General features: G+C 42.2%; 2 protein-coding genes across 3 annotated transcripts in view; one reads left to right on the top strand and one right to left on the bottom strand.

Moving 5' to 3' along the window:
• The window catches only part of LOC137527919 (ficolin-1-like), a 34,678-nt gene extending 19,611 nt beyond the window's left edge, over nucleotides 1–15,067 (bottom strand). The window contains exons 1-6 of one of the 2 annotated variants that reach the window (XM_068248985.1): nucleotides 14,966–15,067; nucleotides 10,017–10,130; nucleotides 9,020–9,073; nucleotides 5,126–5,179; nucleotides 1,237–1,278; nucleotides 471–598 (exon numbers count right to left, since the gene is read on the bottom strand). In XM_068248985.1, the coding sequence (XP_068105086.1) occupies nucleotides 471–598; nucleotides 1,237–1,278; nucleotides 5,126–5,179; nucleotides 9,020–9,073; nucleotides 10,017–10,130; nucleotides 14,966–15,035 (462 nt within the window). In that variant the 5' untranslated portion in view covers nucleotides 15,036–15,067. The remainder of the gene's footprint in view (nucleotides 1–470; nucleotides 599–1,236; nucleotides 1,279–5,125; nucleotides 5,180–9,019; nucleotides 9,074–10,016; nucleotides 10,131–14,965) is intronic. The other variant, XM_068248986.1, reaches the window with a different exon arrangement.
• A 6,307-nt stretch (nucleotides 15,068–21,374) lies between these two features.
• The window catches only part of LOC137527920 (ficolin-2-like), a 42,704-nt gene continuing 40,091 nt past the window's right edge, over nucleotides 21,375–23,987 (top strand). Inside the window, exon 1 of the mRNA XM_068248987.1 lies at nucleotides 21,375–21,525. The gene's annotated coding sequence lies outside the window, so the exon portion shown is untranslated. The remainder of the gene's footprint in view (nucleotides 21,526–23,987) is intronic.

Below are 23,987 nucleotides of genomic sequence, written 5' to 3'. Positions count from 1 at the left end.
GGCTCAAGTTCTTTGCGTCTGTGCAGTAGAGCAATACGATCGGGTTTCGCTATTTCGCCTTACCCGACTGAAGAGCTGCTAGTGCACCTGGGCAGGATCGCGGAGAGGTATATATAGCCCTCGCCTGCGCACCCTTGTCAAGCTTGTTGGGGTAGGTTTTGGGGGAGTCATCGCTGGATTCCCAGAAACTACAGAGGATGGGGTCCTTGTTTTACATTATTCTCTGCATCCTCTTATGTTGTAACCCATTCTTCCATGGCCTCCTCTTGGGTAGTAGTTCCTCTCCCTGTTTGCTACATCCTTTATCCTTTTTTGACCGTTAGTCTTACTTTTGCGGCTCTCCCATTTTTCCACTTCTAACCTCCCTACTAGGACAGCACTTCCTCTAGGCTGCAACCAACCTAGCCTAGGCAGGCATATGGGGTGAGTGTGGTTATATTATGTGATATGGAACTAAACATGGTACGTACAATCCAGCCTCCTCCATCAGTGTCCATGTCACACAGGACCTCCAATGGATGCTCTCCATCCGGGTATATGGTGTACCAGTCACTCATGGTGAAGCCTTTATCCAGTAACTCCTTACAGTTTCTCACAACTAAAGAATATGAAAAGTAATTCACAATGGAATGAGTAGTCTGTAAATGTATCACGTGTACAATTTAAAGATGAAGAGAAGATTCCATATACTACGTATGTGAAAATAGTGGTGTGTCAATACAAAATCAGCAAAAAACTCTAGTATGTGTACAGTAGCCCTTGATGCTCCCTAATGCCGAAGCCAGCGAACAGCTTGGCAGATCGACTTTGGGAAGCACTGTTTGAGAGCATTGTCCTCCCCACCCACCCAACCAAATGCATGACATCACTTGTGCACTGACCTATCGGTCCTCCTCCACATTGCATAGCAAAAAAAAAAACATGTTGCTAGCCCGCAGGCTAGTGATTTATCTGTACAGCCTCAGCCTTGCAATGTCTCTTGAGGGATTGAGTGCCTCTTCCTGTAGGCTGACATGCCTCACAAAACTTTACTGTTGTAAGGATGGTTTAACCAGCCTACCATCATCATCTATTCCTCCGTACTAACGCTGCTCCCCTCTGCCAGTTAAAGCCTCTTGGTCAGACTGCTTGTTCCAAATTAAGTAATACAGTGAAAGTGTTCCTTGTTTTCAGTGTTCCCCCTTCCCCATCTACATACCTCACATTTACCATGTTACAGGATTAACAGCATCTTACCTCCATATTGGTTAGCTGAGTCTCCTTTTTGTCCTTTCTCACCTGCAGAGTAATAGCCAATAGTCAATACAGTCAACCAACGTGTAGCAAGTACAAGCAAACACTTCACAAATGAAAACAAAAATACCTACAGATGACATGGCTGAAGTTATTCCCATTCTTGCGGTTTAGTGTATTGCTACAATCTAATTGATATGGTGTTCACCAGAGTGTCCTCATAGGGTAATGGACCCTCTAGTGGATGTTGGACTTTTTTGCTGTTTTATACCACAAAGTCATAAACTCAAGGTTAACCTGCTTGACAACCAATTGGAGATCCAGAAGATGACCCAGCACCTTCAGGAGTAATGTATTAAGCTTTTTAGTCAAAGCAGGGGCATTCCTGCCATTGGGCCCAGGGGGCGTGGCGCACCGAGTGACAGACAGGAGAGGACAGGCCGGCCCGCTCATGAGGCGGGGTGAAACATTTGCCTCAGGCGGCAAACTTCTAGGGGCGGCACCCGCCCATCCGTGGGTGCGGGGGGGGGGGGGGGGCGGCCGCCGAGCCGGAGGGGTAGCGGGCAGGTCGGGGGTATTGGGCCTAGCGGTGGGGAGGGGAGTCGGACCCCCCCTCCCTCGCCTGGGTCCCCCGATCTGCGCTCCCCTCCAGCTGTAATTAGGAAGCAGCCTCTGCCCGATCGTAAGAGGCACGGGCGGGGAGCACTCACCTTTTCCGCGCTCCAGCGTGCGCTCTACTGACGTCACTTCCTGCATCGCCGCCCACTGTATTGTAATTTTCTCCTAAATTTGCCTCAGGCGGCAAAAAGTCTAGGGCCGGCCCTGGGAGAGGTGTGTCAAGAAGGCCTCCCACAGAGGCCATGAGCAGGAGGGGAAGCAGCGCAAGAAGGAGGGGCAGTGGGGACAGAGGTGGGGAGGGGGCCAGACCCCCACCTCCCTTACCTCCCTCGCTAATCAGGAAGCACAGTGAGCGGTGGAGAAGGTGGAGACCAGTGGCATGTGACAATGATGATGCCTGGAACACAGGAAGCAGGTGAGTAATTCATTGCCTGCTGCTCCTGTCTGCCACCACATATCTGGAGGGGAAGCACCCGAAGGTGAGGGAGGTGGTCTGGCCCCCTCCCTGCCGCTGTCCCCACTGCCCCTCCTTTCAAGCTTCCCCAATATTGAGGCCAACTATGCTACCTATACTGGGGCAACTGTATTACCTATACTGAGGGCACCTATACCTGGAATTACCTGCCGTGGAATGCTTAGCATGCTACACTCGCTTCTTTCCTTTTTTTGGGGGGGGGGAAGGGCTGTGTCTTATAATACTCAGCACCGGGTGTCAAATGCCCTAGGTAATCCACTGATCCAAAGCATCAAAGATAAAGGCAAGATACAACATTATGAAAAGAGACTAAAGCCTCAAAGTAGCATTAGCCTCTTTCATAATGCTGTACCCTGCCTTTATCATTGATGCTTTGAATAAAAGACATTATGCCTACTGGTGCTGGGTTTTCCAGTTTCCTGCAATCCTCGAAAGGGGATTTGGACCTCCAAGCACGTCAACTTCTTTGGTGGGTGCAACCTGCATCTTGGCTGTTCTCTTCTTGACAACCAATGGTAAGGGGGGGGGGGGTTAAACTTACCCAGCAGCCTTCTTCTTTAACCCATCCCACGGTGCGTCCCACGCTGCGTTCCAAGCCGCGTCACGTGACTACTACGCTTTCCCCTTCAACCCGGAAGGAGGAAGTGTTTATAGTTACGTGACAGTGACTTGGAACGCAGCGTGGGACGTGCCGTGGGAAGGGTTAAAGAAGAAGGCTGCTGGGTAAGTTTAAACCCCCCCACACACACACACACACACACACACACCCACTCAGATGCACAAGTAGGAGGATGAAATTCGAATGAAACTCATTCGGATTTCATCCGGAGCTCATCCCTATTCCCTACTAGCTATGGTCAGTAATAGATAACTGGCAAATCCCATTTAGCCCCTCTGAGATCAGTAACAAATACCAGCCAGTTTAACCTCTTGACGACCACAGGCTTACACCGCCCTAGTGGCCAGGCGATTTTTTACAATACAGCACTGAACAGCTTTAAGGCGATATTGTCACCATAAAAAATCACATTTCAACAGCAACTGGTCTGAGTGTATGAAGTAATAAAGATGCTAATCCTGCATTGAAAACTTGCAAAAAATGTTCTGCTGTTATGGTTTGGAGATATCACATACTTTCGGAGCACTGGCCCTAGTGCCAAACAGTGCCAAAGAGTTGAATGCTGGGACTTCTTTTTATCTATAATATATTCCTCCTGTTCCATTTATTTCCCTGTCGAGCTGCTTATCAGAAACACCCTCTGATCACTTGTGTTTACAAGCAAGGCTGAGGTGACTCAGTGATTGGATGTGTAAATAAGAAAAAAGACAGTGCAGTTGTTAGTATACACCTCAGTGGGAGTGTCTGAAGACTCTGGGAGGAGGGCATCGAATGAATACACAACGAGCAAGAGAAGCAAGGGAGGGGGGAAACAAGAGTCAGGGAGGATATGATGTCAGCATTAGCTTGGCCAGATGGCCACTGCCTAGAATAGGATTTTCTGCTTTTCCTTTATAAAATTCATAGGAATCATTACGTGGATAGCACAATACATCTGTTATGTAAGTAGAAGTAGTATTTATCTACTTATATATGTGTTTTTATTTCTAGGTTAGCATGGGTTTCACTTGTTCTTTAAGAAATTATTGCTCAGCCATACAACTTAGCACACAAATTAATTTTAGACCCTGTTCTTGTCACTAAACGAGAATTTTTTTGGGTCGTATCTGATTGCTGCTGCAATTTTTTTTTTATTATTAATTTAAAACGTTTTTTTTAAATAAATAATCTTTTTTTATTTTGGTTCCCTCCCTTCCTACGAGACCCTTTACACTACATTCACCTCTCATAGGCATCAGTCTATGAAAGGAATTAGTTTGTGAGCCACACCAGGGGACAGCTAAGTGCCAGAGCTGTCCCCTGTACAACGCTGCACTAGATCGCAGCGCTGTACAACTGTAAATTGACAGCCTGCCAACTGCGATCGTGGCTGGCAGGCTGATCACGAAGCCCCTCTCTGTTTGTATACGGAAGCTCGCACTCGAGTGAGCGCGAGCTCCCTACTAATCTTGTGCTTCGTGAGATTGTGTGCCGGTGCGTGCTGGATGAACAAGGGAACCACTCTGCGCCCACCATCCTACATTAGGCGGTCACAGAGTGGTTAAAGCTAGCCATAAATCATTAGATTACGGCCTAAGGGTGAAACTCAAAAAATTAGAATACCATGCAAAAGTCTATTTATTTCAGTCATTCAACTGAAAAGGTGAAACTAATATATGAAATAGAGCAAAGCGAGATATTTCAAGCCTTTATTTGTTATAATTTTGATGATTATGGCTTACAGCTTGTGAGAACTCCAAAATCAAAATCTCAGGGCATTATGTTCAATATTGTAGGCTCATAGTGTCAGACCCCAATCAGCTAATTCATCCAAAACACCTGCAAAGGGTTTACCTTTTAAGATACATTACTGAAATAAAAGGACTTTGGCACAATATTCTAATTGATTGACTTTCACCTGTATGACAAGCTGATTGGTCAGTATTCAGATGGAATTTAATTATACATTCCTACAACACACAGTAAACTCAATTTTGAGAGATTTCGGCAGGAATTTGTTAAGCCTTTAAATCACAGGCATTGTACTAAGTACACAAGGTACTACAACGCTATGGATGTTTTTATACATAAAGTATCTACTGTAGCATGGCTGGCACAGAAGACAAGAGCTGCATGCCATCCTCCCCACCACAAGCCCACCATGTAACATCTTTATATTCAGTAACAGATATTTACATCACCTCGTACTCCAGGAACTCCTGACTCCCCGTTCATGCCAGGACTTCCTGTTTCACCTGAAAGTTAGAGTCGTTATAATGAATTACATGAAGCTCAACATCCTGCAGTAGCCTCTTTTAGCATGTTTAGCATAGTGATGGTAGGAAGTTGTAGTAGAACGTGATAAACCATGGTAGGTCTTATTTAGCTAATTCCAAACCTATTAACAGAAGAGCAAATTCTGGTCTTAGGGAGAATTCTCTGAACATTGTTTTTAAAAGATTTTCATTGGATACCCGTTATACCGACATTCCACACGAGGACGGTATTGCAGCTTGCCAACATTTCCTTCAGCTTAATGATCTACCAACGGAGCCCACACTACAACTTATCAGGTATATACTAACTCACAACTATTTTTCATTTGGGAATGATATATATCTACAGACAATGGGCAGTGCTATGGGAAGTAGAATGTCACCCCAGTATGCAAATTTATTTATGGCCAGGTTGGAGGAAAAGGTCCTTTCAACTTGTGAAATTAAACCATGGGCTTACTTCAGATTTATAGACAATATCCTATTAATCTGGACAGCATCACAGGAAGAATTAATCAAACTCCACAAAAACTTCTCAGAGTACCACAAGAACATCAAGTTAACACTCAACTTTTCAACCTCACATGTCAGTTTCCTGGATACCACAATTTATATACAAGATAGAATTTTACAAACATCCATATACCGTAAACCAACTGACCGGCATATTCATCTAAAATAGAAGAGTTTCCACCCGGAACACACCAAAAAATCTATTGTTTACAGCCAGGCTCTGTGGTATAACCGAACATGTTCTAATTCAGAGGACAGAGACAGACAACTTATGTCGCTACGTAATATATTCATAGATCAGGGATATCATCCACAAATCGTTGATGATCAAATACACAGAGCAACTTTAAAATCAAGAGACGAACTGTTGAAGTACACTCCAAAGTATGAAAACAACAGAATCCCAATTGTGGTAACCTACAACCAAAAATTAAAGACACTGAGGAAGATATCGAAAGCCCTACAACTGATACTCTATAAAGACAAACGCCTGAAGGATGTTTTTCCTGATTTACCACTGCTTGCTTTCAGACAACCTCCCAATTTGAGACAAATGATTATCAGAAGTGCTTTATCTACACCAGAAACTCCAGGCACATTACCCTGCAATAACAGAAGGTGTGAGACCTGCCCTTATATCTTGAGCACAAGCCAAATACAAATACCAAACTCACAGAAATATCATCAAATACAAGACCAATTTTCCTGCGAGTCATCCGATGTTGTATACATGATACGCTGCATGAAATGCCCCTCAAGAGGAATCTATATAGGAGAAACAGAACAAAAACTGCGCACAAGAATGAACCATCACCGCTTTAAAATCAATGAAGGTAAAATGGACACACAGCATGCAAGATCTAAAAGTACTTGTTCTTAAGGGTAACTTCAAAAATGATCAATCAAGAAAAATTTCTGAGTAAAAATGTATGAAAATGTTCAAGACTTTAACAGAAGGTTTAAATTGTGGAACAGGATTCATGACACCTTATGTAACATGATTGATTTGGCTTCATGATCTTTAGAAACCTGCTGGATTTCATGTATGGTTGCACTAACTCACTGGCTCCAGCCTGCTGATCACCTGACATCTAACTGCTAAACAGCAACCAGCACAACTGTCATCTTTGTGTTTATCATTTACCTGCATCAGTGTTTTACTTCAGCTTACATCTGGAAATATGTCTGAAGAAGGGGACTAGATCCCAGAAAACTTGCATCACAATTCCATTAGTTAGCCATTAAAAGGTATTATTTTTTACAAAACATTGTTTTTTTCTACCTATATCATTGGATACCCAGAATGGTTTGATTAGTTGGCAGCCCCACATCATGGGGCGTAAAGTGCCCGTGCTTTTTATTACATTTCCAGCAGGTGGGAGTCGGAGAACTGTTAGGGGAGAAAGAAGTGAAAGAGAGCTCCTAGGAGTTAGGTACCTTCTGGTTGCCATTTCCTGAAATTGTTCCCAATCAGATCTGCACATTGGGATCATTCATCTCTGTCTCTAAATCATAGGACCAAATTTAAGTACATTTGACAGTGCTGCTCGGATACCACTTTTCACTATCTGGAACTAATTTGGATCCGGATATCCAGATATGCGATCCAGGTCGGATATACGAGTTTAAAATTTTCCAATCCGAATCGGATATCCGACCCTAGTATCCGGGATATCCGGACGGATTCGGATACCTGGATAGAAAAACCGGAAGTACCCTTTAAATTGCTTTAAAAAGGGTTTTTAGGGAAAATGAGGCATGTATCATTATTCTGCAAAGGGGAACACAAATTAATGATGTGGGGACTGATGCGTCCAAGTACCACGTGACATGTGCTAAGTTGCCACGTGACACTTGGCAAGTGCCACGTGACACTTGGCAAGTGCCACGTGACACGTGCCAAGTGCCACGTGATACATGGCAAGTGCCAAGTGACAGTCAGACAGCAAAGAAGAAGACACTAGTATACACTAACCGTCACACTGGCACTGCTCACAGCACAACAGTTCTGTAGAAAGCTAACACAGTGGTAGTGGTACTACTACTCTAACAACTACTAGCACTGACTGCTGTACTACAGTACTAACTACACAATAACACAGTAATCCTATTCCCTAATCCCTAAACTAACCTATACCTAAGGCTAATAGCTGACCATCAGGCAGCAGCTGGCTTGGTCTGTGCACAGCACACACACAGACACATAGCAGCTGCATGCAGCACACACTGACTGTCACACAAATGACATCAAGCTAATTAATGATTTAAAAATAGTTTAGTGATAGTGAAGGGGTTAATCACTGAACAGCTTTCGGTTTATCACTGTGTACAGCCCTCCCAAGGCTAGCAGCAATGGAGCACACACTCTAACTATCACACTATGACATCAATCAAGCTAATTAACGATTTAACAATAGTGTAGTGATAGTGAAGGGGTTAATCACTGAACATCTAATCACTGTGTACAGCCCTAGGCCAGCAGCACTGGAGCACACACTCTAACTGTCACACTAGTCTATGACATCAATCAAGTTAATTAACGATTTAACAGTAGTGTAGTGATAGTAGTGAAGGGGTTAATCACTGAACAGCTTTAGGTTTATAACTGTGTACAGGCAGCCAGGCCAGCAGCACTGGAGCATGTCTCTCAGTGAGCATTCACAAAGCAAGGATGATATGTCTCATCATGGCAGCCCTCCTTATTATACAGGGGGGCTGGCCAGTGTTCCTTTCTGTGATTGGTGCCAGGGCTTAGGCTGGTAGCCCTCTAATTGGCTCAATGAGGTCAGGTGGGGCTGGCCAAGGTTCCCCTCTGTGATTGGGTGCTAGGGCTTCTGCTGGGAGCCCTCTGATTGGCTCCAGGACGTCCTCTCCTTAGTTACAATATTTCGGATCTGGATACCCGCAATATCCCCGGATATCCGCGGTATGCGTCCAAATATCCGCAGATAGCTATCTGGATTTTGGCCCAGGTATCCGGAACCCGAATCCAGTCGGATAGCTGAAAAAAGTTTGGATATCCGGGTTACCCGGATATCCAGAATCCTGATGAGCAGCACTGATATTTGAGTAGTATTTGTGCATAGTGCGTACAACATTCTCAGTACCATGTGGAAACAATATCTTTATATGGGAGTTTACAACTAAGCATAGTTTTGAGCTTATGATTAAGCCCTGAATATATAGTATATCATCATCATGTCTATTTTAGGGGAAATATGCTCCATTCCCTGCTGATATTGGAATATGATGCTTACTTAATGGTATATTACTTCTGATAATTTTATTGAGTATTTTGCCACTGACCTTTTTGTCCTGGTGGCCCCAGCTTTCCATGTTCTCCAGAAGAACCCCTTTCTCCTATTACAAGAGTTAATGTAAACAATAAAGTAATACATACAATTTTCTGGAAAAATGTATACAGCGGGAAAAGCAGATAAAGGTGAGGGAACGTTGCAGAAAGGTAAACAACTAAATACTGAAGCAGTAAACGGGAGACTATGAGTGTGGCTGGCGGGGCAGTAATTTCACAAAGACTAGATGAGTGCATGAAAAAAGGGCGCAGTGAAAAAAGGGCTTGGCTGGATAACAAAATGGCGCAGGTGGATAACAAATTCTCATAACGATAAACATTGTTGTCAAACTTGGTTAACGATATTTATCATGGTAATAACATATGGGAAATAATAACGAAAAGATATTAACATTACAATATCATTACGTAATTCAACAATACAGCTTAACCCAAACCTACTCTCACAAAGAACCCTCCCCTGGTGGTGCCTAAAACTAACCACTCCCCTGGTGGCGCTTAACCCTAATTACCTCCCTGGTGGTGCCTAACCCTAATTACCACCCTGGAGGTGCCTAACCTTAACCATCCCCCTAGTGGTGCCTACCCTAACCCCCCCCCCCCCTGGTGTTGCCTAAAACTAATCGCCGCCCAGCTGGTGCCTAACCCTAACCACTCCCCTTGGTGGTGCCTAACCCTAACCACTCCCTCTGCAGAAACAACCTTTTACACATAGAAACGATAATACCTGATAACGTAAAATCTGTACATAAAAACAAAATAATATGACAAAAACTATAACGTTGCAAGCTTCTAGAACGATAACTACTTCAAAAACTATAATGTTCTAATGTTGTTAACAATATTTTTAGCGGCACCCTTTTTTCTGCTTTTTTTTGCTGGATTGACGATAATTGCATTAAAGTCTATGGCGGCGCCCTTTTCATCCACCCTCATTTCGCGCCCTTTTTTTCCTGCTACCGACCAGATAATGGGATAACTTAGACTTACCTTTCTCACCATGAGCCCCAACATCTCCTTTCTGGCCAGGAGGTCCATCACTGCCGGGACATCCTCTGAGGATGGTGAGTTTGTCTGAACCTCCCATTCCAATGATCTTCACCTCTGAGAAAAGAGGAATATTGTGTGAGCAAAATATATCAAGACATCTGAAATTAAATGAGGTTTTGAGAAATAGCACAAATACGACTAAGAATCAGTTCACACTAGATCAGCTGCTTGACCTTTTCTGGGAGTGGAGGGCAGCAGAACAATAGACATGCTGACAGGGCTTATGGTTGCATCTGTGCATAGCCGTCCATTAGTACTGTTTCCATTTTTGTACATTGCATTGTTACAATAAAAAAAAACCAACCAGTACTATATTTCGGGTAGAGATGAATGCGAACAGCTTGCCACAAATAGCTATGGGCAGCTTTGTCCCTCAGTAGTACAGATGTCCTGGCCCAGACACTTTCATTAGTATGCATGCCCTGGCCCGGGGGTGCGTGTCCTTGATTGCTCGCCAGAAGCCGGGCACGCTTTGCGCATGTGCGCGGGGTCATGAAGCATGCCCGGTAACAAGCGCGCAATCAAGGACGTGCATCACCGAGCCAGAGCATGCGCACTAATGAACGCGTCCGGGCCAGGACATGTGTACTACTGAGGGACATAGCGACACTGGAAGTAGTACAGGGACAGGCTGCCCATAGCTGTTCGCAGGAGAGTTGGTCGCCTAATTCACTAATTTCAGAAAGTGGATTAATTGCCATTCATCTGATGGAATTGTGCACATCCATTCCAAACTATAACAGACCCCGGAGCAGTGCAGCATATCCGTACTATAGGCTCTGGCACTGAGCCGGCCAGTGTGACCTGAGAATAACAGTGCACTTGAATATGGCAGTAAAATTATGCTCTTTTTATTTGACAGCAGCACGCTCCCGTGCCACTGTCTGTTAACCCGGAGATCAATGAATGGGAACACAGTTCTTATTCATTGATCTAAATTCCCATTAGAAAGACCGACGGCTTCTATGAGAAGCCGCAATCCTTCTGAACACAAAAATAATTCACGTCCTCCCTTCACTTCCTGTAAGCATGATCGCACACTTACAGGATGGGGAAAAAATGACTGAGACAAATAGTTAAACTACATTTACATACATTTTTCCCCTAATAAACACAATCAATTACATTTAAAATGAACTGTTTACCTCCCACACTCTAAAAAATAAAAATACAATTAACCATGTGTGCTGCTGCGGACGTGAGCCTCCCATCTGCAGCGGCAGCTGCTACAGCTGCAGGGATGCGGTAGTCACGTCCCCGCAGGTTGGGGGGGTTTGCACACGATCGTGTGGGCAGATGCCCATGATCGCGATGTTGCTGGTAGCAGGAGGGATTGGCTGCATGGGGCAAAAATCCCCTGTGCCAATCCGTACATGTCCACCGAGAATAAACACTGTTTTTGATTAAATAGAGCAGCCGCTCTTCCTTCCGCCGATCATTAAATTTATGAATGGGAACAAAGTTCCCATTCATTAATCTCCCCGCAGGCCACTCGTTACAATGTAGCAACACATTGGTTACTATGTAGCATACTTGTACTCTACATAGGATTTGCTCAGCAGCGACATCTTGTGACCAAATAGTAAAATTACACCTACTGACTTTAGAGATTAAAAAAAAAATGAATATGTATGCCAAGAGGTCATATTATTACACATTTATGGGCTAAAAATTAGCAATGGATGTAAAACTGAAAAAATGTACCTTTATTTCCAAATAAAATATTCACCATACATTATACTAGGGATATAATTTCAATGTTGCAATAACCGGGACAAATGGCCAAATAAAATGTGTGGATTTTAATTACATTGCGGTAGCATGTGGTATTTTAAAACTATAATGACCTTAAAACTGCAAAAGAATGATTTTTTTCCATTTTTGTCTTAATTATTCCTGTTAAAATGCATTTAGAATAAAATAATTCTTAACATAATGTGCCACCAAAAGAAAGCCTAATTAGTGGCAGAAAAAAACAAGGTATAGATCATTTCTTTGTGATAAGTATTGATAAAATTATTGGTGAATGAAAGGGAGGAGCGCTGAAACGGGAAAATTCCTCTCGTCCATAAGGTGAAAAATGCCCACGGGCTGAAATGGTTAAAAATAACAAAAACAAACATAAATAGGTACCTTATGGTCTGGACTTTTTAATATGCATGTCAAGAGGGTATATTACTATTATTTTTTAAATTATAAGCTTGTAAATAGTGATGGACACAAAACTGAAAAAATGCACCTTTATTTCCAAATAAAATATTAGCACTATACATTGTGAAAGGGACATAATTTAAATGGTGTAATAACCGGGACAAATGGGCAAATAAAATACATGGGTTTTCATTATGGTAGCATGTATTATTTTAAAGCTATAATGGCCGAAAACTGAGAAATAATGATTTGTCTTTTCTTTTTTTTCTTTTTAATATTCCCGTTAAAAAGCCTTTTCGAAAAAAAAACCATTCTTAGCATAATGTGCCACCCAAAGAAAGCCTAATTGGTGGTGAAAAAACAAGATAAATATCATTTCACTGTGATAAGCAGTGAAAAAGTTATTGACAAATGAATGGTAGGTGAAAATTGCTCGGATGCATAAGGTGAAAAACGACTGAAGGCTGAAGTGGTGAAGTGGTGAAGTGGTGAAGTGGTGAAGTGGTGGTTAAATAACATTCTGTCTCTGCCTGATTAATGGATTCCTCTCTTTGTGTTAAAGTGTGTTCATTTGAATATTGTAAGACAATGCAAACTAATACTGAGAAGGTGCCATCACACAAGCAGGTAGAATTATTGTTCCACTACATTTCTGAAACGCCAGGTGATGGCCAACTGACCACAGATTGATTCGCTTCTCAAATATTTAGAGCAATATCTCATCTTCTCCTTTAATTTTTTCAAAGCAGGTCCAGCTATAAAGAAGAAAAAAAGGTTTTTTCAGGTATCCCCCCCCAACCCCCCCCCCCCCCCCCCCCACAAAAAAAAAGAATATTTAGCATTTAAAGTTAAACTATATTGGCCCATATGCAATTAACTTTTTCTCCTGAGTTTTCTCCTAGGTGATATTTCTAAACTTGTCAATAAAATGCCTTTTAAGCCACCAAAAAGCAAGAAAATACCGAAAATTATTTTGATAGTCCCATTTCACTTACTTTTTTGTACTTTTTCAGTTTAAAAGTACTGGAAAATTATTTTAAATCGAAGACGAAAAATTATCTCCTAGGAGAAAACTCAGGTGAAAAAGTGAATTGCATCTGGCCCATTGTTTGTTATACAGGAGAAAAGCGCTATACAAATGCTCGGGATATTATACATAAATAGATAGGGAGAAGTGATTAAGTGAACAAGAATTGAAAGTTTGATCCAGTGATAATTTGACCAATTTTGTTTACCAAAATCTTTCAGAAATTTGTTGGCTGGCTGATTTCAGACTAAATTTTCCATCTCACATGTAAATCAATGGTGCCAGTTTCTGGAGTTAATAGACATGTCCCCCTGAAATTTATGATAGTAAGCAGTATAAAAAAAGGGAATTGGACTGAGTGTAAAGAGCTTGCTGGGGGATAATATCACACAAGAAGGTTCTGTTCTAACCGGATGGGGGGGGGGGGGGGGGGGTGGAGGGGTTGATGCCAGCAATAGGATTAGGCGATGCTCCCATCGCCTAATTTAAAAACTCACCAGCGCTTAGGGCCCTATGGGCTTGATTCACTATGCGGTGCTAACCTACTTAGCACGTCTAAAGTCTTTAGGCGCGCTAACCAGGGTGCTAAGTAGGTTAGCACCGGTTTTCTCAATCAGATCGCGCGCTAAGTACCGCGCGCAAAGTTTTGCATGCGCAAAGTCCTATGTGTGCGCTAAGTCCCATAGGCTTTAATGGGCACTTCGCGCGGAACGCCTTGCGCTCTGTGCAGTGCGCACGTAAAGTTTTACCCGCATAAAATTTTGCGTGCGTAAAGTTTTACGCGCGAAAAGCTCATTTAGACGTGCTAAGGGGGTTTTCACAGGCGTGCCAACAGTTAGCACCGCTTTGTGAAACAAGCCCTATGTATCTTAGACAAAGAGTCATTACTTTTCGCCGAAGATCCAAAGGAGAGCATCCAATCTATCCCTCAGAAACGTAGGAATCTGTACTTAGAAGAGTATGCCAGCTTTTACAGCAGCTGCATGGAAAAGGCTAGGACTACGCATGGTGAACCATCTCACCTCCTTGATCGTCTGGAACAGAAACACCAAAATAGAGTAAAATACACTAAAAACAGATTAAAAAGGGAGGTATTGGTGGACTTACCTTCTCAATAAGAACTCAGAAATCAGAAAGCCAAGAAACAGCACAAATAAAACTTTAATCGTACACTCCAAACATGCAGCCCGGTTTGCAGGTATTCACCAGCTTTTTCAGGCAATAAAAAAGGAACAGTTTTTACAAGCTCGCCTCTAAGCCAAAAATAGCACCTCTGGAGGAAAGTCCACCAATGCCTCCCCTTTAAACAATTTTTAGTGTATTTTACTCTACTTTAATGCCTCTGTCCCAGCCGATCAATTACCATTAGTTCATCCTTGGAGAAGGGTTGTTGCCCCTTTTTATTGTTTTTCAACATCTACAGAGAGCAACATCTTAACTCATGTTAGGTTGGGTTTAATTTACCGACCTGCCTATACAGTAGTTACCTTGATGGTATCAATATTCTAAACTATCAGGAGAATCTCTCAATTGTCTTATTTTGTCTTATAAACATCTCACCTCCTTGTAGCCTTCCCCTGGTTGTTCAGGCTGGTGGTCAAAATCCATTATGGACTTTTCAGCTTGCAACCAATTTTTCTACACTGATGAAAATATGTGGTCATGAGGAAACTGATATTTTTAAAGCTTGAACAAAAGTAAAGACACTTACCAGGACACGAGTCCTCAGCATCACTGACAGTGGCCATCAGGAGGAGCAATGGTATGGTCCACATCTTCATCACAAGTCACAGCTGTTCCCTCACACTGTGCCGTCCAACAGTCCTTATTGTGCTGAGTGAGAAGGATATATTTATAGTTCTGGTAGCCCAACACCGGAAATAGGATGGAAGTTTCTTCAGTTCACTCTGCTTGTTTCTTTTTTCAGCATTGTTCAGTGTTCATTAATTATGTGTGTGTTATAGTTGATTCATTCTGATATTGCTGCACATAGCACTCTGTGATATCGTCAAATCTTCTGCTTGGGAGAGCCTTTAGTTATCTCCAATGTGACAGAAAACATATTTACTTCCCCATTTATAACGTATAAACTTTTTACCCAGCTCAAAAAGTCATTATGAAAGACAAAAGGAGCACAGAGTGCCCCTTGGTGTATCGCCCTTCTGTTCATTTTGTCTTTCAGCATTTACACAACCTATCCTTTGTTTGAAGAGTGTGTCAATAGTGAAATCCTGAGTCTTTTGAGATCCACCAAATTAAAGCAACCCAAGCAGCTTTTTAATTTTTTTCTGCAGCTTGTCCTGGTTTCTAATAGCTGTAGGAACTGCCATTTCTCCCCCTCCTCTTCCCTCTGTCTTTATTTATCCAGGGAATGGTGTGAAGGTAATCAAGTGCGACTCTCTAAACTGGTTGAAGCGCAGTGTACTATCTCCCAACCCCCTCTGCTGATGAAAGCTTTTATTTGCTCATTGCTACTGCTAATTACAGCAGTCCTGATCTGCCTGATCTTTCAGTGGATGGCAGGCCACGGAAGTAGGGCAATACAAGCCTCTAACAAACATTTAAATGTAAAAAGAAGAGATTTTTTTTTTTTTTTAGTTATGAGCCACATTGTTAAGGGTAGGGTTATGTCCCTAGGGAGCAGTTACGAGTGGTGTTAACAGAGGTGCCTACACTCTACTCCTTATGCTGCTAAAGCTTGTTTTTAATTGACTCGAGGAAGAGGGCCATGACCCGCAAAATGCGTTGTCAGTTTTTTGAATAAATATTTTTCTAGTTGAACTGGAGTTTGTATGTTCTGGAGAGGTAAGCAATTACCTCTCGTTTACACATTATGTTTTAAAGTTTTAACACCCATATATTTTGGGTTCCTCCATCCCATCCTTCTATCAATCAGATCTACTTTGAAGGCAATAGCTTTACAGTCTTCTGGAAAATGTATTGAACTACAGGAAAGCGACCCTTCAGTATCTGGCAGGATCTGTAACACCGAGCAGGTGCGGTGAATTCCCTGCAGGCTTATATGGTGGTTGTAGCAACTGCAACTCACATTTGTGAGTATATAATCATATATACTTTCGGCCCCCTATACCTAACGATATACTGCACCATTGGGCTCCTGGTCTCTCTCCACTTCTTGTTTAGGTGCTCTTGATTCCTACAATAAATATCGAACCCCTTCTACTATAACGTATAAATTTTACAGAGCCACATCAACCACACATGCTTACTCACTTAAAGAGTAACTGTTAGCCCAAAAAAATCAAATTTAAATCTGTATTGCAATGTGTTAAATAGTTTGCAAGGGAGCCAAAAAGGCAATGCTGAAGTTAAAAAGCAATCTAATTTTTTTGTTGTGTGACTATCATTCAGCCTTTTCCCCAAGCTCCTAAGGAGGACGCAAGGCCGCATAACAGATACTGCAGAGCATGCAGAGCATGCCCATGTCTGCCCGACCCCCTTCTCCCCCCCGGGACCAGGTGCCGATGTCTGCCCGACCCCCTCTCCCCCCCAGGACCAGGTGCCGATGTCTGTCCGCGCCCCCCCCCCCCCAAGAGCCGATGTCTGTCCGACCCCCCAGGACCAGGTGCCGATATCTTCTCACCCCAAAAAGCTGACACGGAGAGAGAGCGGGAGCGGGGTACATCTACACACCTCCAGCGCCGCCACCGCAAGTTTGCCCTGTCGCCGTGCATCTCTCTCTCTCCTGCTCGTGATTCTCTCACATGTGACTCGGCAGCTGAGCTGCGGTGGCGGCGCTGGAGGTGTGTAGATGTACTCCGCTCCCGCTCTCTCTCGGTGTCAGCTTTTTGGGGTGAGAAGATATCGGCACCTGGTCCTGGGGGGTCGGACAGACATCAGCTCTTGGGGGGGGAGGGGGCCGGTTGGGGGGGAGTGGACAGACATCGGGACCTGGTCCCGGGGGGGGAGAGGGGGGTCGGGCAGACATGGGCATGCTCTGCATGCTCTGCAGTATCTGTTATGCGGCCTTGCGTCCTCCTTAGGAGCTTGGGGAAAAGGCTGAATGATAGTCACACAACAAAAAAAATTAGATTGCTTTTTAACTTCAGCATTGCCTTTTTTGCTCCCTTGCAAACTATTTAACACATTGCAATAGAGATTTAAATTTGATTTTTTGGGCTAACAGTTACTCTTTAAAGGTGAGTTCTCAAAAATACATTCCGTTTGAAGAAGGGAAATTACACTAAGTGTTTATTTTTAGTAGGAGGGCTCTTTGGTCTCTTTTAGTCCCTTATAATTTCCTAGTGGTCCTGGGTCACCCAGAGCTGCTTGGGTATTCTGTTGTAAAGCACAGTGATTCCCAAACATGATCATAAATCAGAGAGTTCACACATCCCCTGTTCTATTGCTTTGTTCAAAAAGTCATTATGTAAACAAATTCCGAGGAGATATCACATTCCCAGAAGATAAGATTGCTTAGAGCTGAATCTAACATGGGTCAATTATTTTCTGATATCCATATAACTTCAGCGCCGTGTGGTACTTCAAAAGCTAATTTCCATCACCAACCACCCTTCAAAGTGCAGGCTTACCAGTTTCCAATCCGACCCAGATTATAAGGTCTATGCGTTTGACTGGTCACAGTAACGATCTATTACCCTTCCTGTTACTCCCCAGATCTCCATAAGTCAGCTTTTTCTCATCCATGCAGCACAATTATTCCCAGCATGAAACAACAATAATCAAAGCAGATCTAAGTGTTCTCCATTTAAAATAATCACATTTACTGTGCATAAGAACAAATCCAATACTCACATAAGGGCCCTTATGACAGGGACCCTCAAGAAACTATCGGGTGTAATAAGTCAATGGAGTGCCGTATTACAAAATGGTTTTAAAGAACATTCTGTATCAGTATAAAGAGAACCGAGAGCCCAATATAGTGTAGTAAGTATTGACAATTGGATAAATGAAACGAGTATGATATATACTAACAAAGCAGGGTTACCTCCAAGTAACCACTGTACAGGCAGGTGAGGAGATTAGCCTGTCCTCACTCAGGATTAAGAAGTCACTCTCTGTAGACAGGAGAAAGAAAGGAGTATCCCCCTCCACCAGGGGTGGATATCAATTATAACGTAATGAAGAACAGAGGCGCCAACAGGATAAAACCAATTCTTAAAACTTTTAAAATTGCTTAGGAGGCAGTGATGGACTTACCGCTAGGGATGCTCATTCGGATTCCACGGAAATGCAATTTCCAAAATTCTGATCGGAAATTGCATTTCCGCATCGGAACGTGGAAATCGGTAATACAAGTGCCGTAGGCGGATTTCCGCCGGAAATCGCGGAAATTTCCGCCGGAAATCGCGGAAATTCCACCCGACTTTAACATCGATTTTCTCAAAAACTATAAGGTCTTTTTGAAAACTTTTTTTTAATTTTGTTCACAAGATTCGGTTTAATAAACCCTGAAAATTTGGTGTTACTAGGACTTACGGGGGCTTTGCTATTAACCACTAAAGTCGGCAGATTTTACTGTAATGTAAAATGCAGAAAATCTGCATCTGACTATTTTCAGCATTTTACATTACAGTAAAAATCCGCCGACTTTAGCGGTTAATAGCAAAGCCCCCAAAAGTCCTAGAAATACCAAATCTTGTGAACAAGATGCAAAAAAAAGTTTTCAAAAAGACCTTATAGTTTTTGAGAAAATCAATGCTAAAGTCGGGCGGAATTTCCGCGATTTCCGGCGGAAATTCCGCATTGGAATGCGGAAATTGGTAGCGGAAAGCGGAATCGGTAATCGGTAATCGGTACATGACAGAATGCGGATTTACTGTGGAATCGGAAATTGGCATTCCGACCATCCCTACTTACCGCCCACAAGCAGACACAAAAACTGTGTATTCAAAACAATCAAATTTATTAGTACACTCCAGGGGTTTTTGCAACGCGTTTCGCAGGTATATTCCCGCAATAAAAAATAGTAGTACACACAGCACAGTCTCGTGACCTTGAGACTGTACTGTGTGTACTTCTATATTTTATTGCCTGAGGAAGCGGGAATATACCTGCAAAAACGCGTTGCAAAAACCCCTGGAGTGTACCAATAAATTTGATTGTTTTGAATACACAGTTTTTGTGTCGGCTTGCCGGGGGTAAGTCCACCACTGCCTCCTAAGCAATTTTAAAAGTTTTAAGAATTGGTTTTATCATGTTGGCGCCTCTGTTCTTCATTACGTTATATTCTGTATCAGTACACATCATCAGCAAGATCCTGTGGGACTAAAATTCTGTGGGATTAAAAGGAAATTGGATAACTGGAGGGGATCACATAGGATAAGGGAGATTTCCAAAGCTGAGACTAAATGGATATTTAGTGCATAAAAATGGAATGCATTTATTGGCGCCAGTTTGGATGCAGAAATTTGCATCCAGCAGTGGAAGCAGGCCCCAAAGGTTGTGCCTCTGACTTGCTTTATTTAGAGAGGATTCACAGAGGAATCAGGTTCAGGCAGAGGAGGGCAGGATAGTGTCTTTATATAGGGATTTCTGAAATGACAGTCCAGTTTCACGATGTGCCGAGGGGGAAAGGAAATGTTCAGATCTACTTACCTGGGGCTTCTTTCATCCCATTGCAGTGTTAGGTCCCTCGCTGTAGTTCTCCAGGGTGTCTGCTCCCTGGCTGTGCACCTCATTGATTGTGCTTCCAAGCATTCTAGACTTGCACAAATTAACCACTTCAGCCTTCAGTCGTTTTCACTTTATGCTTCCGAGCAATGTTCACCTCCCATTCATTAGCCTATAACTGTATCACTACTTATCACAATGAACTGATTTATGTCTCGTTTTTTCCGCCACCAATTAGGCTTTCTTTGGGGGGTACATTTTGCTAAGAGCCACTTTACTGTAAATGCATTTTAACAGGAAGAATAAGGAAAAAACAGAAAAAATGCATTATTTCTCAGTTTTCGGCCATTACAGTTTTAAAATAATACATGCCTCCACAATTAAAACTCACGTATTGTATGTGCCCATTTCTCCCGGTTATTACACCATTTAAATTATGTCCCTATCACAATGTATGGCGACAATATTATACTTGGAAATAAAAGTGCATTTTTTCCGTTTTGCATCCATCACTATTTACAAGCTTATAATTAAAAAAAATATATAAATATTTCATGTTTACATAGATATTTAAAAAGTTTAGACCCTTAGGTAAATATTTATGTGTTTTTGTTTCTTTTTAATTGTAATGTTTTTTTTTTTATTATTATTAAACATTTTATGTGGGTATTTTTGGGAGGGTGGGATGCAAATCAATTTCTTTAGGACATATTGGTCTATTTTTTAATTATTTTTTTTTTGCATTTTCCTGCAGTTAGCTTTTTGGCCACAAGATGGCAGCCATGAGTTTGTTTACAATGACGTCACTCTAAGCATAACACGGACGCTTAAAGTGACGTCGGGGAAATAGGAACAGAAAAACCTCAGCTTCCGTGCGAAGCTGACGTTTTTTCTCGGGGGGAGAGCAATCAGTGATCGGACTCCATAGCCCGATTCACTGATTGCCTGGCTAGCGAACCGCGGGCCGGGAGTGCGCGTGCATGCGCGCGATCGGCCGCGGGGGCGCGCGGCAGCGCACATGGCCTCCTGGGCGTAGCTAGTACGTCCAGGAGGCCAAAGTAGTTAAAGAGAAGCTGTAACCAAGAATTGAACTTCATCCCAATCAGTAGCTGAATCTCCCTTTCCCATAAGAAATCTATTCCTTTTCTCAAGCAGATCATCCCCCTGATGATGTATGGCTGATATCTGTGATGGGAACCCTCACACAGTGTGATGCCAGCGCCTCACAGCTCTGAGGTACTGACATCACACTGTGAGAGCCTTGTTGCATTGTGGGAAATAACAGCTGTTTCCAATTGCTAAAAAAAAACACAAGCAGCATCTCCTTCCACTGACATCACCTGCCAGCAGGAAAGATGTCACCATGTGATAAATGTCAGAAAGTAAATAAGGGAGAGGAAAGAAAGATTTTACAATGGGCAAACAGTCACTGACTAAACCATTTATATATAACTGTAAAAATTAAGCACTTTTTTTTATTATGTTATTTTGCAAGCGCCAAATGCACCTGACTATGTGTATGGATCAAGGAGGCGCACTGCTAAGGCCATGCTTGTGCAGCAGTCTGCAACCAGAGTTCTAGTCAGGGATCTTTCAGAGTGGACAGCGGCTCCCTCGTCAGGATCAGAACTGCAGGGAGGGACCTGATATACTGCAGGGGGCTGTAAGAAGCCACAGGTATGTAAATCTGAACCTCCCCCAAGTATTCCTTTAAAGAGACACTGAAGCAAAAAAAATATATATGATATAATGAATTGGTTGTGTACTATGAATAATTACTAGAAGTTTAGCAGCAAAGAAAATATTCTCATATTTTTATTTTCAGGTATATAGTGTGTTTTCTAACATTGCATCATTCTATAATATGTGCAGATTACACAACACTCAGCATTCAAAATGATTCTTTCAGAGCAGTCTGTGAACTAATGACCTCTCCTCTGGCAGAGAAAAAGTAAACAGTTCAATAACAGTTGAGATAATAAAAGTCAGATAACAGCCCTCTCCACGACTTTGAAAGTCGCAGAGCTTAATTGCTTTTTTGCAAAGAGATAACAACTGGACTTTCTTAACTCTTCCTGTACTGGAAACAATTAGACTGATGTATCTGATCTTAATGTTTTATTTCTTAGCTGTACTACACATACAAATCATAATATCATAATTTTTTTTCGCTTCAGTGTCTCTTTAAAGAGGGACTGTCGCAAAAATCTTAAAATTTAAAACACATACAAATAACAAGTACATTTCTCCCAGAGTAAAATGAGCCATAAATTACTTCTCTCCTATGTTGCTGTCACTTACAGTAGGCAGTAGAAATCTGACATTACCGACAGGTTTTGGACTAGTCTATCTCTCCATAGGGGATTCTCAGCATGGCCTTTATTCTTTATAAAGACATTCCCTGAAAAAGATTTATACAAAGATGCTGGCCAGCTTCCCTGCTCGCTGCACACTTTTATGGCAGTTGGACAGAGCAACTGCCATTCACTAATGACCCCCTTCTCAAACCCTCTTATGAGAAGATGGGCTAGTCTAAAATCTGTCTGTACTGTCAGATTTCCACTAATTACTGTAAGTGGCAGCAACATTGGAGAAAAGTTATTTATAGCTCATTTTACTCTGGCAGAAATGTACTTCTTATTTGTATGTGTTTTAAATTTTAAGATTTTCGCGACAGCAAAAAATTGACATCTATTTATTTTTAATTTATAACTAAATGGCAATATTTATTTTAAAGTGTTTTGAATATAATTTTTTTTTCTTCGGAAGGAGGTGAATGAGGTGACAGTGGTTTATTCTGCCTAGGGCACATTAATGGCCAGCCACCAATAGCAGCCATGAATAGCAGCCGTGAAGCATCTGGCAGGGAACACACTTGACTGTTTTCGTACGCGTTTTCTGCACAGAAAAACTGAGAACTCATGTTACACACCTAATATTTTGTACACGCACAGAAAAAAAACTGACATTCTGCATCATGACTCTGCACATTTTGTCAGTTTTTTGTATCAATTACATCAGCTGCTATGAAAAAACGCGCATGTTTTCCTGCATAGAGACACACTTGGTGTGCAGAAAAAGTATGCAGAAAAACACGTGCAGAAAACTGAAAGACAAGTGTGTTCCCTGCCTCAAAAAGACAAGCAAATGTTTGCAATTTTCTTTTTCACAGTTTCAACAGTGGCTGTGGGGTGGATGGAACGCAATTCCACTTCATTTTGTTGTTGTAATCTGCCCCCTTAAGCTACGTACAGACATGCGATAACGATCGTTCGTAAGCAACGACGAACGATCAATTAAGGAGAGAAATGAAAAGGTCGTTAGTAAAGAGGTGTTGAAAGTGGGAAACGATCAGATCGTTTCCGAACGAACGATGCGGAAGTGACGAACGTATGATGCAGCGCATCTATTATGCTAAACGTTATTCAGATCAATGAACCCGGAACAAACGTCATTGTTAATGGCCAGTAGGAAAGAGGAAGTTGCGTACAGATATATATATATATATATATATATATATATATATACACAGGGAGAGAGAGATATAGATAGATATATCTCTATCTATGTCAACATATATCTATATATCTCTATACATCTATCTACATCTATATATACATATATATATATCTATATACATATATCTATATACATCTCTCTGTCTCTCTCTCTCTGTCTGCGCATGTACGGTACTTAACGAACGATCGTTTTTGTAACGATCAGCATACACACGTACTTTTGCTAACGATCGTCGTTACAAAAAATCCGCCAGGACGGATTTCCAGTTTGCAACGACTTCAGTCGCTGATCGTTACCCTTAACGATCGTTAGCGGTTATTTTGTAACGATCGTCGTTATAAACGATCGTTAGTCGTTCGTTACCAACGACTTTAGTCGCATGTCTGTATGCCCCTTTAGTCTTCCACAGGCAGATTAAAGTTTGGTACAATTCTATGATTTCACCGAGCTGTAGTTGATCAAGGGAGTATTCGTGAGACACCTTTGGCGACATCCTGTCCACACTGTAAACATAAAAACGCAAAATCAGGTCTAGTACATATATAGTGATGGAAAAATCACATAAAACAGCAAGTTTCCTGTAGCGTGGATCGGGGGGTTGGCCCTAGAGCTGCGCAGCC

The sequence above is a fragment of the Hyperolius riggenbachi genome, chromosome 8 (genome assembly GCF_040937935.1).
Source record: "Hyperolius riggenbachi isolate aHypRig1 chromosome 8, aHypRig1.pri, whole genome shotgun sequence".
Taxonomy (NCBI): domain Eukaryota; kingdom Metazoa; phylum Chordata; class Amphibia; order Anura; family Hyperoliidae; genus Hyperolius; species Hyperolius riggenbachi.
Note: the sequence above shows the minus strand (reverse complement) of the source record. Positions and strands in the feature narration are given on the sequence as shown.